Consider the following 13,585-nt stretch of genomic DNA (forward strand, 5'->3'; position numbering starts at 1 on the left):
AGAGTGGATAATGAGTTTGATAGGAGCCAAAGGCAAAAAGCAAGACAGGTTCTAGAAAACAATTAGCTAGAAAGCAACAGTGAAGGAGAAAGAACTTCATAAGCCCAGCTTGGCATGGAAAGTAGACAGAGGTGAGTAAGATATCACAAGAGTGGGCAGTGAGTGAACTTTGAGCCCAAAAGGACACAGTGCCACCACCTGAGCTGATGAAAAAACTCCCCTGAAACAACCACTGTAGTCTGAGCTGTGTGGCAGACGTGTTACAGTCATGGAAAGCTTTTAATATTGGAGACAAAGATGGGATTTTGGATTGAAGACTCTGCGGGGAGGTAGAGTCTGGAGTTTCTCTCAGGATACAGAGCCCAAGGGTGCAGGGCTATGCTCCTGGAGCAGGCAGGTCTCCAACTCCACTGTGAACAGAAGCTGGTGCACTGGCAGCTTCTTCCCCAGCAGCATAGACCCAACCAAAAGTGTCACCTGCACAGCAGCCCCTTAGAGTAAGAGAGGAGCAGCAGAATTTCAGAAGCACTCCTGCCAAGTCTATGAGTCATCTAGCTTCCAACAGGTACTGAAAGCCAGTCTATCCACCTCCCTTCCTTCCTGCCCCTATGCTGTTGCTATTTCTTCATCACTCCTGCCAAACAAGGCTCTCTGCAGATTTTATCCTCACTCTTTGTTGCCAACAGCACCCTCTGCAGCCCAAATCCACTTGACTCTAATGATGGGGGCAGAAAGGGCTCCACCGTCCCTGCATGACAACCTCAGGTTGCACATGGTGGGAGCAAGCTGGTCTGTCTCCACAGCCAGAAGGGATGGAGCGAGAAAAGAACCACCCTGTGAGCCAAAGCTGTGCCATGAGCAGCCAAAGGCACATGCCTAGACCCAGGCACCTCAATAGTTGATAGCTCTGAAGTGACACGCTGGGAGGTGGAGTTAATGGTGGCTCCCCACCAGCAGTGCTGAGCCAATGTCATTTGAGAAGACTGGGCTGGTACCATCTCAGGGACCTTTTCACTCTCTTCGCAGAGCAGAAGCCAGTTTTAGTCACTGAGCTGCCTGCTGTAGGCATGACTCAAAGCCACTCTCTCAGCAGTTCTGGAGAGACCACCAGGAAGTCCATACACCTATGTGCTGCTCTCCATCTCATGGCAGGCACAGCATGGTGTCTCACACAGCCACCTTCCAAAACAAGGCTGGCAGTAAAAACAAGCTGATCAAAGTCTTTGAGGAAGGAGGAGGTAGGTGGTCTATAGCTTTGTCTTTGTCTGTGTGCAAGAGCAGGTAATGTCTACTCCTGCAAGGTGTTCCTCAGCTTCCACTTTGATAGCTTAGGGAGGTGTCTGCCCAGACCTTCCTATCACAAACATGAGCCAGTCTTTCATACTCCTTTTTCACTGATAAATTTTATAAAATTTGATCATTCATTACAGATTTCTGCACCAGTAACATGCCTCCATCATGCAAACCTGAAGTTAGCCTGGAAAGAAATGAGTGTTCCCTTGTAGTGTGCCTGTCATACATCTTCACTTTTATTCGCCGATCTTCCAGCCCTAGTTGAGTTGGGGGTTGGGGTGAAGATAACAGTGGCTATCACTTACAGTGAGTAACTGTGTCGTTTATGAGGTTGAAGGGAGTTCTTCAAAAAGAAGGAAACCAAAGGCAGGAGCTTGTTTTGCTAGTGCTGGGCATCTGGTGCCTCTGTTTCGATGCCTGAGTTCAGAAGCAGGGCTCTGAGGGCCTCTTTCACACAGTAGAAAGAAACTGGCACCTCCAGAAGGTACCTCAGCCAACGTGGCTGCTTGTCTGCACAGGAAAACTAGAGTCACTATCTTCAGAGATGGATGCTTCTAAATTTAGATCCTAAGTACAGCTGAATCAGACCATGTCACCATCTTAGAAGTCACAGCATACCTTTGTGCAACACTGGCCACACACACTGCAGCAGAGAAGCTGTTTTAGCCATGAGCTAGTAGGCCATGCAAGTAAGAGGATAAGACACATTAAACCCTTGCATAAGGGCAGGAGCTGAGGCAAAGAGATGTGAGAGAGCTGGTCTCTACCAAAAACTGTCTTGCAGCTCCCACTGGGGACTCAGAATGGAGGAAAAAAAAAAGAACCACAAAAAAAGAAACCAGGTCCCACTGTGGCAAGTGCATCTTTCCTCCTACTTCCTTCTGTGACAGAAGCAGGCAGAAGCCAGCAAGTGGCATTCAAGTATCAGCTCAGTTCAGGACTCAGGAAGCAAAGAGGCACATCAGGCGAGGCAGGAGGGACACAGCTCCCCAGCAACAGGATCCTGCCACTGCAAAGCTGAAGTGGCATAATAGGCACAAGAACCCCCACGTTCACCCTAGTTGCCACTCCGTCCATTTGCAGAACTCAGACAAAAGCTAATCCCTCTGAAAAAGATTAGTGAGAGCAAGTGGAGGACAAAAGCAGCAGCTTTTGTTGCTGGAAGTCTGAGCAAGGCAGCAGGACATGTGGCTACTCTACAGCCAGACAAGGCAAGCGCACGCCCTCAGTGATGCCCTCTCTCGTGGGAAGGACGGGTCTCTTGAACAGTTTTACCAAAACAAAGCCTCTCATCAGCCACAACAAAACAATCAGCTTCAGCCCAGATGCAATTCTTGACTCTTTTTTACCGTTTGCTTCATTTTACACATTTCTGCTTCATTTCTGCTCTTTGTAAGAAGACGGCGTCTGCCCAGTATTGCTTCCCTGTGCCCACACCCCTTCCACAAATTTCAGGAGCAGACTTGCTGTCTTTGTTTGTTCAACAAAGCAGCTCTTTACAGCCATGCATAGGACTCAGAACCAGACAAATTCAGCATCCCAACTGATGCTGCAGTACACAGGAAGTACTTTTTTTGGCTAAGACATTAAAAGCCTGTTAAAGAAACAGCTAATAAGATTTGGATACACACGCAGAGCAAACAAGGGTGCAAATACTCTGTCAGATTTCCAAAAGAGACACCAGGTCACATCCCTCTATAGCATCTTCAAAAACCAAACAAAAAAAAAAAAAAGAACTGTCAAGATCAAAGCCTGGAGTTCACCTGATTTAGGCATCTCCTCACCCAACAAGAAGCCAAACCCACAGGTCACCAGGACCACTAGATTCTGATGTTGAGTGCAACAGACTGAAAATCATGCTGCAACTCAACTGGAATTATTTAGATCTTTATCTTATCTTTAATATGAGGTGAATGACACATTTTTGGACCCCCTCACTCCAAGAGGGACACTGAGGGGCTGGAGCATGTCCACACCCATAAGAAAGCAGCCTTGCTTGGTTCCGTGCCACACGTCATTTGGCCTTGTCACTGTTATGCTACTGTGCAGAGGACCTCAGTGGACAGCCACAGGGACAAGATTACCATCTAACTTCAGAAGGACTTTGCTCTTCCACAAGCAGGATGTCAATGTTGCTCAGTGGAAGAGGAAAGCAAATACAAATCACACAGTTCCAACTATTTCTATTTCTCCTTTAGTGTCAGGAAGGAAATGTTTTTTTGTGTCAAACGTGGCAAAGGAGAGGGATGAAAAATAGAGTCCTGGCAGGATCCTGCTAGTGCCTGTGCTGCCAGCATCTATAAAGAGAGCCTAGGTGCTCCACAAATACCAACTCAGACACATGTCTCCTAGGATATGGAGAGAAACCACCAACTTACCCACACCCTGACACTGAGACATGCATTAAGCTATGCAAGATTGTCCTACACCCACATCAAACTGCAACAAGATCAGTTCAGACAGTGACACTATGAACTCTTCAAATCATGACATACCTGTCCAAGTAGTTGACAATATTGGGGTTTTTGTTTTCCCTCATCACAAGGATTTCATTAATAATCAGTTCTTTTTTGGGCTGCTGCTGCAAATTCATCTGTTTGATGGCAACCTACAGTGAAGAAAGACCAAGCAAAGCATTATTACAGGAGACCCCTGGAAAACTGCCAGTACCAGTGTTGACTGTTTTAGTCCCATATTCACATAAAGTGGGAAAACACTTTGTCATCACAGGTTGCCCAGCCATTTAGTAACTCTGAGTTCCTGCAGTCAGTCCATATAGGAAGAAATGCTTTACAGTGAGGGTGGTGAGACACTGGCAGAGGCTGCCCAGGAAAGCTGTGGATGCTCCATCTCTGGAAGTGTTCATGACCAGGTTGGATGGGGCTTTGAGCAACGTGGGTTAGTGAGAAGTGTCCCTGCCCAAGGCAGGGGGGTTGGAGCTAGATGATCTTTGAGGTCCCTTCCAACCCAAACCATTCTAGGATTCTATGACTCAGGAACTGGAAAAGGAGATGAAGGAGTTTTAGCAAGAAGCACAATTAGGAAATTCACTGGTGGATAACCATGACCTTGTACAAATTCAAAGTAGACACACACTGCTGCAAAATTCCATAAATATATTTGGAATATTGCATACCTTGCCTCTTTTAAAATCCTCCATCTAGCAATAATGGTTTCTACAGATGCTGCATATCCATCACTAGTAGTTTATTATGCACACATGCAATACACAGGGCACTTTTCAGTATTTGGGAGGGGGAAAAAAAACAGACAGACATTCTTTGTCTCTCAGTTCAAGGGCAGAAAGTAAGCGGGGAAAGGGTGGGAGAACTATTTCTATGCAAGTCAACTACTGCAAGTGTAGGAAGCAAAGGAGCAGAGTGCATATAAAACAGTTTAAATGGGGACATGCAGGAGTTTGGGGGATGAAAAGATAAACTTCTACTGAGGAACTACACAGTCTGAACATTTGCTTCTAGCCTTTGTGGTCACAAAAAGATTCTTTACAAATATGAAATGATTCAGGAATTGAAACTCGGGAAATAATTTTTTCCAGCTCTCTGCTCAAACCACTTGACCATGCCTCATTAGTAAGGAAATAAATAACTCAGAACATGTCATGAACCCTTGAAAGACTGTCTTTATTCTGTAGCATCAACTTGAACTTTTAGGATACAATCCAAAATCCACTGCTGTGGTATTCTGGTAGCACCTACCTCCTGTCCTGTAGCTACATCCATTGCTGTGTAAACTGTACCTGAGGCTCTAAATAAAACACAGAAAAGAAAAAAATCCACTTATTAGTGCCTCATAGAAAAACTGAAAGCTTAACACATGCCCCTTCCCACTTGTTTCTTTGAAGTGCTCTCAGTCCCATTCCTTTCATGCAATAATTCCAGTGGTAAATATAATCTGAAGTATTTCTGAACGAAGACTGCTGTTGGAGCAGAAGCCAGGGAATTTATGGGGAACAAAGCTCCTAATAAGGGACAGTATGGTCATCCAAACCCTTGCTGCTAAACTAGCAACTCAGCACAGCTTGTAGGACTGTGAGCTGATCTCATTTAAACTGGCATGGCTGCACTGCCCCAGCGTGACTACAGAGCAGACAGGAGGAGCTGAAGCAGCCACATGTGGCATTTGTAGTGAGGGAAATGAGGGAAATGGGAGCTTGAGCCTCAGCACATGAAGCTGAACAGCAGATCTCAGTGATTTGCACCAATCTGCCTCACTACAGCCTCTCTCCCCACCCTGACTCTCCAAGAGGGGCACAACATCCACGTCGAGGAGAGCAGAGCTGATTCAGAAAGCAAGTCTGTAATTTGAAGATTGTCTTGCAGGCTGAAAATAAGCAGTTTCTCTCCTGATTGCAGCTATATTTAGCAACCTGATCATCTAAAGACATATTTTTTCATATTAAAACACAATCACACCCCTGTTCCTGCAACTCAAGACTCTTCCAGGAAAGAGAGAAGAGCTGCAGGGGGGAGGGGGTGTGTAAACCACCAAAGCAACCAAAATCTTAAAAAAAAAAAAAAAAAAGAAAAAAAAAAAGGAAAAAAAAAATCAACCAAACAAAATAAACTCTCAAAAGTGTCACCAACTGCTTTTCCAGTGAACTAACTTAGCCTGCTTTCAGTGGTCACTTCATAGCATAAGGAAAGGTACAGGACAGAGGAGGAGTGTTTACTAACCCTTGTCCAATCTTCTCAAAACACGTGTACTTCTTTTTTGGATCACCCACACTCACAATACTTCCTACAAAAAAACAACAAGAGGATTTTATAAGTATTTTTTCATATAGCAAGATCCAAAGATCAGCCCCATGACCACAGTGGGCTCTGCCAAGCCTTGTGAAGCATGTGATAGAAATCCAGAGGTGCATGAACACCAAGATGTCCTCAGTTATTTACATACATACCAGCTATGTCATTCCCCTCTCACAAGTATTTCCCTCAGAAATGGTGGAACTCTGACACGAAGCACATTTAACCTTCCCTAGTAGCTGGTGACTGCACATTGCCACGCGTGGGATGGGGAGATGTGGCCCTCACTTATTTTAATAAAATTATTTGCTGGAAACCTCAGCACAGCAGAGACAAGGACCTGCTGGAGCGGGGCCAGAGGAGCCCCAGCAATGACCCGAGGGGGGAACCCCTCTGCTGGGAGCCCAGCAGGAGAGAGCTGGGCTTGGGCAGCCTGCAGAGGAGAAGGCTCTGGCAAGACCTTCTTGTGACCTTTCAGAACTTAGAGAGGGCCTAAAAGAAAGCTGGGGACAATTTTTTTAGCAGGGCCTGTTGTGACAGGACAAGGGGGGATAGTTTTAAACTAAAAGAGGGAGATACAGACTAGATGGAAGGAAGACATTTTTTACAATGAGATGGGTGAAACACCGGCACATTCAAGGAAATGTCCTAGGTCACACTGGACAGGGCTCTGAGCAACCTGCTCTAGTTGCAGATGTCCCTGCTCCCTGCAAGGGGGTTGATCTAGGTGACCTTGAAAGGTCCCTTCCAACCAAAAACATTCCATGATTCTATGAACCTGCAACTTAGTTACCCTCAGCTTCATCAAAGCAGATGATCTAAGATGCTCCTGCACTGCAACGTCCTCTGAATTCAGAGGCTGGGGCCTCATTCATCTTAGAACCAACAGCCTGTTGCAACTCTAGCCAAAGACTTCTCTACACCATGACAATTTCTGGCAGAACAAAAGTATTTACAGTGTTTCTGTAAATACAGTACAATAGCCACTATTCAGCCAATGACTGGGTTGCAAGACTCAAATGGGGAAGCTGGAGAGACCCTTCATAGCCAAATGTCCCCTGGCCTGGCCATTCCTCAGCTGCTGTTCAAGGAACCCAACAGTAAGTGCAGGTTTTAGCAGCTGTTACCATGCAGCATTGCTCTGGTTTTGAAGAGCAACCCAAGACAATCTCAGCTCATTCAGCTTACGTGCTTCAGTTGCACCAGGGGAGGTTTCAGCTGGATGTTAGGAAGAATTTCTTTACTGGAAGAGTGGTGAAGCACTGGAACAGACTTCCCAGGGAGGTAGTGGAGTCACCATCCCTGGAGGGGTTCAAAAAACATGTAAATGTGGCACTTGGGGATGTGGTTTGATGGTCATGGTAGTGTTGGGTTGATGGTTGGACTTGATGATCTTGGAGGTCTTAATTCTGTGATTCTCCCCTAATGTGGTGGCTCAGCCAGAAGAAAGTCTATTTAAGTCTCTCTTAGAAGGAAAAGCACTTTTGCCTGGTGCTCTGCAATCAGAGGGTGGCGAGGGGCTGCTCAGGCTCAAGGTGGATTTGCTATCCAGGAGGAACACAACATTTTCTGTAGGAGGGGAGGGAGCTCACAGCACAAGGGCAGGTGGTGGGCAGGCTGCAGAGGCGCTGGGGTCCTGCAGACTGCATGGCAGGTTGCCAAGGGACAAACTGGAGAAAGTGACAAAGTGGAGAAAGTGACAAGGAGCATCACTGAAACTCAACACCCCCTGCAAATGTTAACTGATAGTCCTAACTACTACAGAAGGCAGGAATCACACCCTTTTTAGGCTGGAGAAATCAGAGCAAATGATTCCTAGAGCTCAGCTAGGAGCAAGTCTCCTCTCTTACTGCACCATGGTGGCAAATAGGATCAAGGGATTCAGACCTGTGTCTGAGCTGGTGCTTGCAAGTCACTCAAGCTGCCAACATATGGTGCTGCTTTCACAGGGGTCTAGGGCTGAGCTTGAATAGATGTATGTTGGCAAAGAAACTGCTCGTGGTCATCAGGCCAAGAAATCCAGTAGCAAGCAGAGTAAGAGCAAGCTATTTTCAGACACCATTGGAAAGCAGCCAAACCCCCAGGGTTTAGGGCAGATGGAGGTAAAGGCAGGGAATATGGTCCATGTTTGGAGAGGAGGGTGGGAAGAGAAATCTGACTCTATAACCCCCACTGTACAATGACAGAAGCAGGGCTGGCTGCCCTGGGGACAAGCATTTCTGAACAAATGTTTGCAAAATTTCCCTCAAAGCCTAACATAAGTTTAGGCTGCCAGACAGGCAAATATTTCCCTGTGGCAGTGACAGAACAGCCCTGAAGTCACAAGAGGCAGTTGCCAACCTTGCCCTCTCTAATGCTTTCATCTGCAAAATGGGGTAATGCTTTCTACCTCCCCTAAAAAATCATTTGGGTTCATTAATGTTTGCATTAATTTTGTGTTAATGCTAAGAGACAGAGGTTTATCAGCTTCCTTTTAACCTCTGCACACCTTCAGTACATGTAAATACACATGCTTTAAGGGTTTAGTCATTTTATTCACATGTCAAACCAAACCATGAAAAGGTCACGTCTTTGCACAACTACAACTCCACTGCTCTCAGTGGAAAAACCTCAGTTTACAACAGGATAAGAACTTCATTGCAGATTTTTGACTAGCCCACATCTAGAAGCTGACACCCAACAGTGGCCACTGAGCTGCACTGTATATTTATTAGGAAACTCCTTGGTGCTGAAGAACCAGTCCTGCACTCAGCACCACTTGCTGGAACAAGCAAGGTGTCCAAACGTACAACTGCCTTCCACTCCTAAGAGTATCACTTGCAGTTCCCTTTGTTACAGGAGTGTATTTGTATTAAAATAGTACTTTTTTTCCTGCCACAGTCTCTGCCATTTTAATTTTTTTTTTTTTTTAAAGTTATACTCTCAGATTAAATTTTTTTCCATGTAGCTACTAGTCTTTGCTTCATACAACTATGATCTTTAGGGGTATACCCTCAGCTGAGGAGACCAGCCTGGCCATAGAGGTGCTAACACAATTTACATCAACTGACAAGCCAGGCAGGGATGTAATTAATACAGGATTAGGAGTTCAAAGAATTTTAAATGCTCTACCTTAATAAAATCTAGCCTAGGCTGAGGACAGCAATCAGTTGCACAGAAGAGGTGGTTCAGCTGTTGGCTATGCCACAGCATAACCCAAAATACCAGGCAGCAGAGGAGCACTTGAACTGAAGGCAAGGACTGTTAAAGACACTAGGACACAGAGAGACACAATGATTTTTCCTCAAAACAACCCTTAATTTGGGTATTCACACAACATTAAGGAACTTAAAAATAACCAAGTCACTTTACACCATGGTACTGTGGAAAGTGAACTTGGGGGTGCATTAATTTTCCCTGCATCTTTTAGACCTTCTGTCTAACGTTCCAATATAATCATCCACGCTCCAGAGCTACAGAATATCAAGATGTGGACCAATCTCAGACGTTATGGTTAAGTAGATTTTAGTTACTCAGGGCTTGCTTTGCAGAGCCTGAGGATCTGTAACTCCCCAGGGACTTCAGTTGGCATGACAGGTGCTCAGCTTACATCTATGCTCCCTCCTTACATCTGCCCCCAATTTTGGCACAGAGTCTCAATGCAACGTCTTCAGTAAGGGATCTCAAAATGGGAATGTCAAAACATTTCAGCCGATTAAGGTTTTTCAGAAACAAACAGAGCAGGACCTGGAAGTTAATTTTTTTGTAAAAGGACGTACTTAATTTTTCCAAGATCTCTTCATCTGACATTTTTGGCTTTTTCTTTTGTTTCTCTGTGTTCCTGACCAGCATGTCAGACGCCATGGTGCTGTTTTCCGCGGGAGAAGAAATAGGAGAGGTGGCCACGTCTCTGGTAGGAGGAGGAAGGGGGTCTATCACAGAGCGAGTGTATATCTAATTTTGTTAAGAAAAACATACATATTAGCACAAATCAGATGAAGATATAAACCCTTCTACTCATCTAGTCGTTGTTCTTGTTAGGGATGCATTTCTATAGCTAGTTTATTAACAGCTAACATCACTAAGCAAGGACTCTCTTGTCCACCCCCAAATTAGGCAGGTGATAATCTGAAGGTGCTCTGCCAGAAAGAACAGCCCCAACCTCCGCCCTCCTACTCCCAAGAAAGGCTCAACACCATGCATGGAGGAGGAGCCACAGTCAAGACCCAACAGTCACTGCAGGGGCAGGGGCTGAAGGAAGTATTTCTGCTCACAGATTTTGTGTGTTCAGGTCGAGGAGCTATCACAGGGGGTGGAGCTGCATCATCTTCATCATCTTCATCTTCAGATACTGAGGGTACTGCAGGGGTCTCAGAGACAGCCTTCACATTCTGCATATGGTTACACAACGAGTAAAAAATAAAGCTTTATGAAAAATAGGAACAACAATTTTTTTTTAAAAAAATGTTTCTTAAGTGGTTAAAAAAATGATCTGGAATTTTTTGCAATGCTGTGATTAGAAATCAAAGTCACTTTTAAATTTGAAACTGGATTTGAAGTCCGTGGCATCCTTTAAACATTTCAAAATAAACTTGGTGAGTTCCACAACCCACTAGACCGGTTCTGCTTGTGAATCATCCGTTCTCTATGAGTGGCAGGGGAAAAAGTATTAAAATAGAGTTCTCTCTGAACGTGGGGGCAAATAAGGCAGTATTTGATGGAACCTAAACTACTTGAAGTAACCAATATCCTGAAATATAATTGCTAAAGTGTGCTTGACATAACATAAAAGCTCAGCCTGTTAAAAGCAACAGGAAAAAACAGCCATGTAGTAGGAATTTCCTGAATATCCCCCAAATTAAAGGTTACTCAGTGTATTCCAAAACCATCAGGCTCTCTCAGTAGTCTTGTAACTATCGGATTTTCTTTCAGGATTTACTTTAAAATCCAACAGCCTCAGATATTCTAAACTCCCGAGGACTGCCATACAATGATATGTAATCATGCAAACAGCAGAAACATCCTCCTTTTCATAGACAGTCCTAGATGGTCAGATCTGAATATGGCTCTGAACAAGCCACCTCTAGAGTGGCATGCCAGTGAGACAACAAGAGATGAGGGAATTGTGGAGTTTATGAGTCATCTGAAATTGAAAGTTGTTTCTTCCATCTCATTCACAGGTACAGAACCACAGAGTGTCCCCTAGCAAAGCAAATGGGAGTGGTGCCTGCCCTGGTAAGGACAGAGTAAAGGTCAAGCAGAGAGGAGAACCCTTTACTTCCTCCTCTGTTGGAGATTAGTTTGGTTAATCAACACTAATCTCCATTAGCTGTGGTCAATCAGACCTTGCAGGTTAGTAATTAAACTTTGTTGGATCACAGATGTTTATAGAGACATATAAAACCTGAAAGCAGTGAAGTTATCAAAATCTAGGTACAGGAACAGAACAACTTCTATGAAAACAGATCTGTAATAAAAGTTTCTTCCATCTACTTGAATCTCCCCCAGCTGAAAAAAAGAAAAAAAAAAAAAGCAGTATGCCTTTTTAGGATAATTGGCCTATTTTTATAAACACTATATTCACTATACAAATATATATCGTTCAGATTTTAAAACATTAAGCAAACTAGAAATTTTCATGTAGCTAACTTTATGCAAGTTTTTAAACCCCCAAACTTGAGACTGAATGAAAATATAAGTCTTACCAATGTATTTGATGAGTTGTAATCCTCCGTTGATTTATCTGAAAGAGACACAGAGTAAGGCCATAAAAACCAAGTTGTGAATGCAGCAGCAGTGGGGAGAGGAGAAAGGGATGAGCTTCCTTTGGAAGGGGGAAGAAAAAGGGCTGCTCCCAAACCCAGACATTACTTCCAGCTCCCCAGAACAAGCTGACACCAAGCAGATATGTTGGTAAAAAATTCTGCAGAAAAAACACAGGGGCTCCAAGTCCCTGCTGCAAGAGGGCGGAATTTCCCATGGCCACTATTTCCTGCTGGCTGTAAGCTTCAGAAAACCTATGTGTTTTGGGGATTTAGCCAGTTGACCTGACCCCCTCTTTTGGAGCTCTGCTGGACATCAGGATTAACAGAACAGCAGTCTAAAAGAAGAGGGGCTCTTGAGCAGACAGAGAATCTCATTCACATCTTCCTTGGATAGACAGATCTCCTTGTTGATTAAATGAAAGAAATACCATGTGCAGTGACTACTGGAAGGCTGGACAAAGCAGCTGTACCAGACAATCTCCACATACCAGTGAAACTCATGTACTTCTGGCTGTTGGAGATCTTCTTGGAGTTGTAAAACTCCAACACATCCAGCACCGCCTGGGGGTTCTTCTTCTGCTCCGACTTGGTGATGTTGGAAGTCTGCAGCAAACGTGCCCATTGCTCTGGCATTCCCTGTGGGGAGAGGTGCCTCGTTAGTTCACAGTTAGCCTAGCCTGGGAGGAGGGCAGAAGACAGAGGAGAAGACATGGTGGATTGATACCTAGATACCTAGACTGTGTTACAAGTCACACATTCCTTACATGGACAGGCAAATGCCACCCTGCTCAAGGGGTTCTGGGTGAGTCCCAGGTCCTTTGAAGACCAAAACTCGAAAACCAGGAAGAAGCAGACCCAAACACTGCAGTTTAGGAAGAGCCTCAAGCAAAAAGAAACCCACCTTTATGCACAGGTAGACACATGTTTACACACATCCAAGAAAGACTATAGAAGTACCACAAACTGAACAGGATCTAGTGCAACGGATATGCAACAGTCACTTGGGTCGTCTTTTTCAGTGCCTATTGAAACCAGAACTGGGAAAGCAGAGATGGCAACTTCACACATGAAGCTCAGAATTGCATTACAGGGGCATCATTTCAGCCAGAAAGTGAAAACATCCAGAGTACAACCAGACTTGTACCATCACTAGCAAAAACAATGGCTTGTAGAGACCAAGTGGCAAGTGACTGGGACCCATCACCAATTAAGCTGACCTCCCTGCTCAAAAGGATGGCTGGATACTCCACTTAGGTAGTGCCCCACTGGTACCTCTGGGTTAACTTGGGCAACTCTAGAGGCTGACAAGCAAAACACAATGGTACAAGTGATTCAGGTTAGGAGAGCAAAGTCCCTGCAAAAGCAGCCTATAAAAGACAGGTAAAACCATCTTGCTTACAAAAACCTTCTGCTGCTGTTAAAAGACTATTTTGTAATCAAATTCAGAATAATATGATGAAATACAGTTCTGTTTTCATAGTATTTTGCATGTCAATTAGAAAAACACACATGAAAGCATCTGACATTTAGCCTTAGGACAGCACCCAGATACTCTGTCATAAGTAGCTATGCACAGCCAGGTGTCTCCTAAAGGGGAACTCTCAGGGCCCTACTTGGTGGACACAGGCTATGCTGTAGACCTCATCCATTTCCAGAATAGGAAGGGAGGAGAGAGATGCCATGTTTTGCTGTTCACATCAGCCAAAAAAACAGGAAAGGAAAAGTTTGCTGGCAGCCTGGGCTCCTGGGATGTGCCAAGTTTGACAAACAGTCTCTCAGCAG

The 13,585-nt window shown here is 44.7% G+C and overlaps 1 protein-coding gene across 4 annotated transcripts in view; it reads right to left on the bottom strand.

Annotated features, from left to right (window-relative positions):
* Positions 1 to 13,585, bottom strand: part of PAK1 (p21 protein (Cdc42/Rac)-activated kinase 1) — a 34,004-nt gene that overhangs the window by 8,306 nt on the left and 12,113 nt on the right. Inside the window, exons 4-10 of one of the 4 annotated variants that reach the window (XM_008943785.1) lie at positions 12,292 to 12,439; positions 11,744 to 11,781; positions 10,313 to 10,429; positions 9,818 to 9,992; positions 5,988 to 6,051; positions 5,010 to 5,058; positions 3,789 to 3,901 (exon numbers count right to left, since the gene is read on the bottom strand). In XM_008943785.1, the coding sequence (XP_008942033.1) occupies positions 3,789 to 3,901; positions 5,010 to 5,058; positions 5,988 to 6,051; positions 9,818 to 9,992; positions 10,313 to 10,429; positions 11,744 to 11,781; positions 12,292 to 12,439 (704 nt within the window). Of the gene's footprint in view, positions 1 to 3,788; positions 3,902 to 5,009; positions 5,059 to 5,987; positions 6,052 to 9,817; positions 9,993 to 10,312; positions 10,430 to 11,743; positions 11,782 to 12,090; positions 12,105 to 12,247; positions 12,440 to 13,585 lie in introns of all 4 variants that reach the window. The other 3 variants (XM_008943787.1, XM_008943786.1, XM_008943784.1) reach the window with 3 other exon arrangements.

This window comes from Merops nubicus, unplaced genomic scaffold, assembly GCF_000691845.1.
Source record: "Merops nubicus isolate BGI_N331 unplaced genomic scaffold, ASM69184v1 scaffold4337, whole genome shotgun sequence".
Lineage (NCBI taxonomy): Eukaryota > Metazoa > Chordata > Aves > Coraciiformes > Meropidae > Merops > Merops nubicus.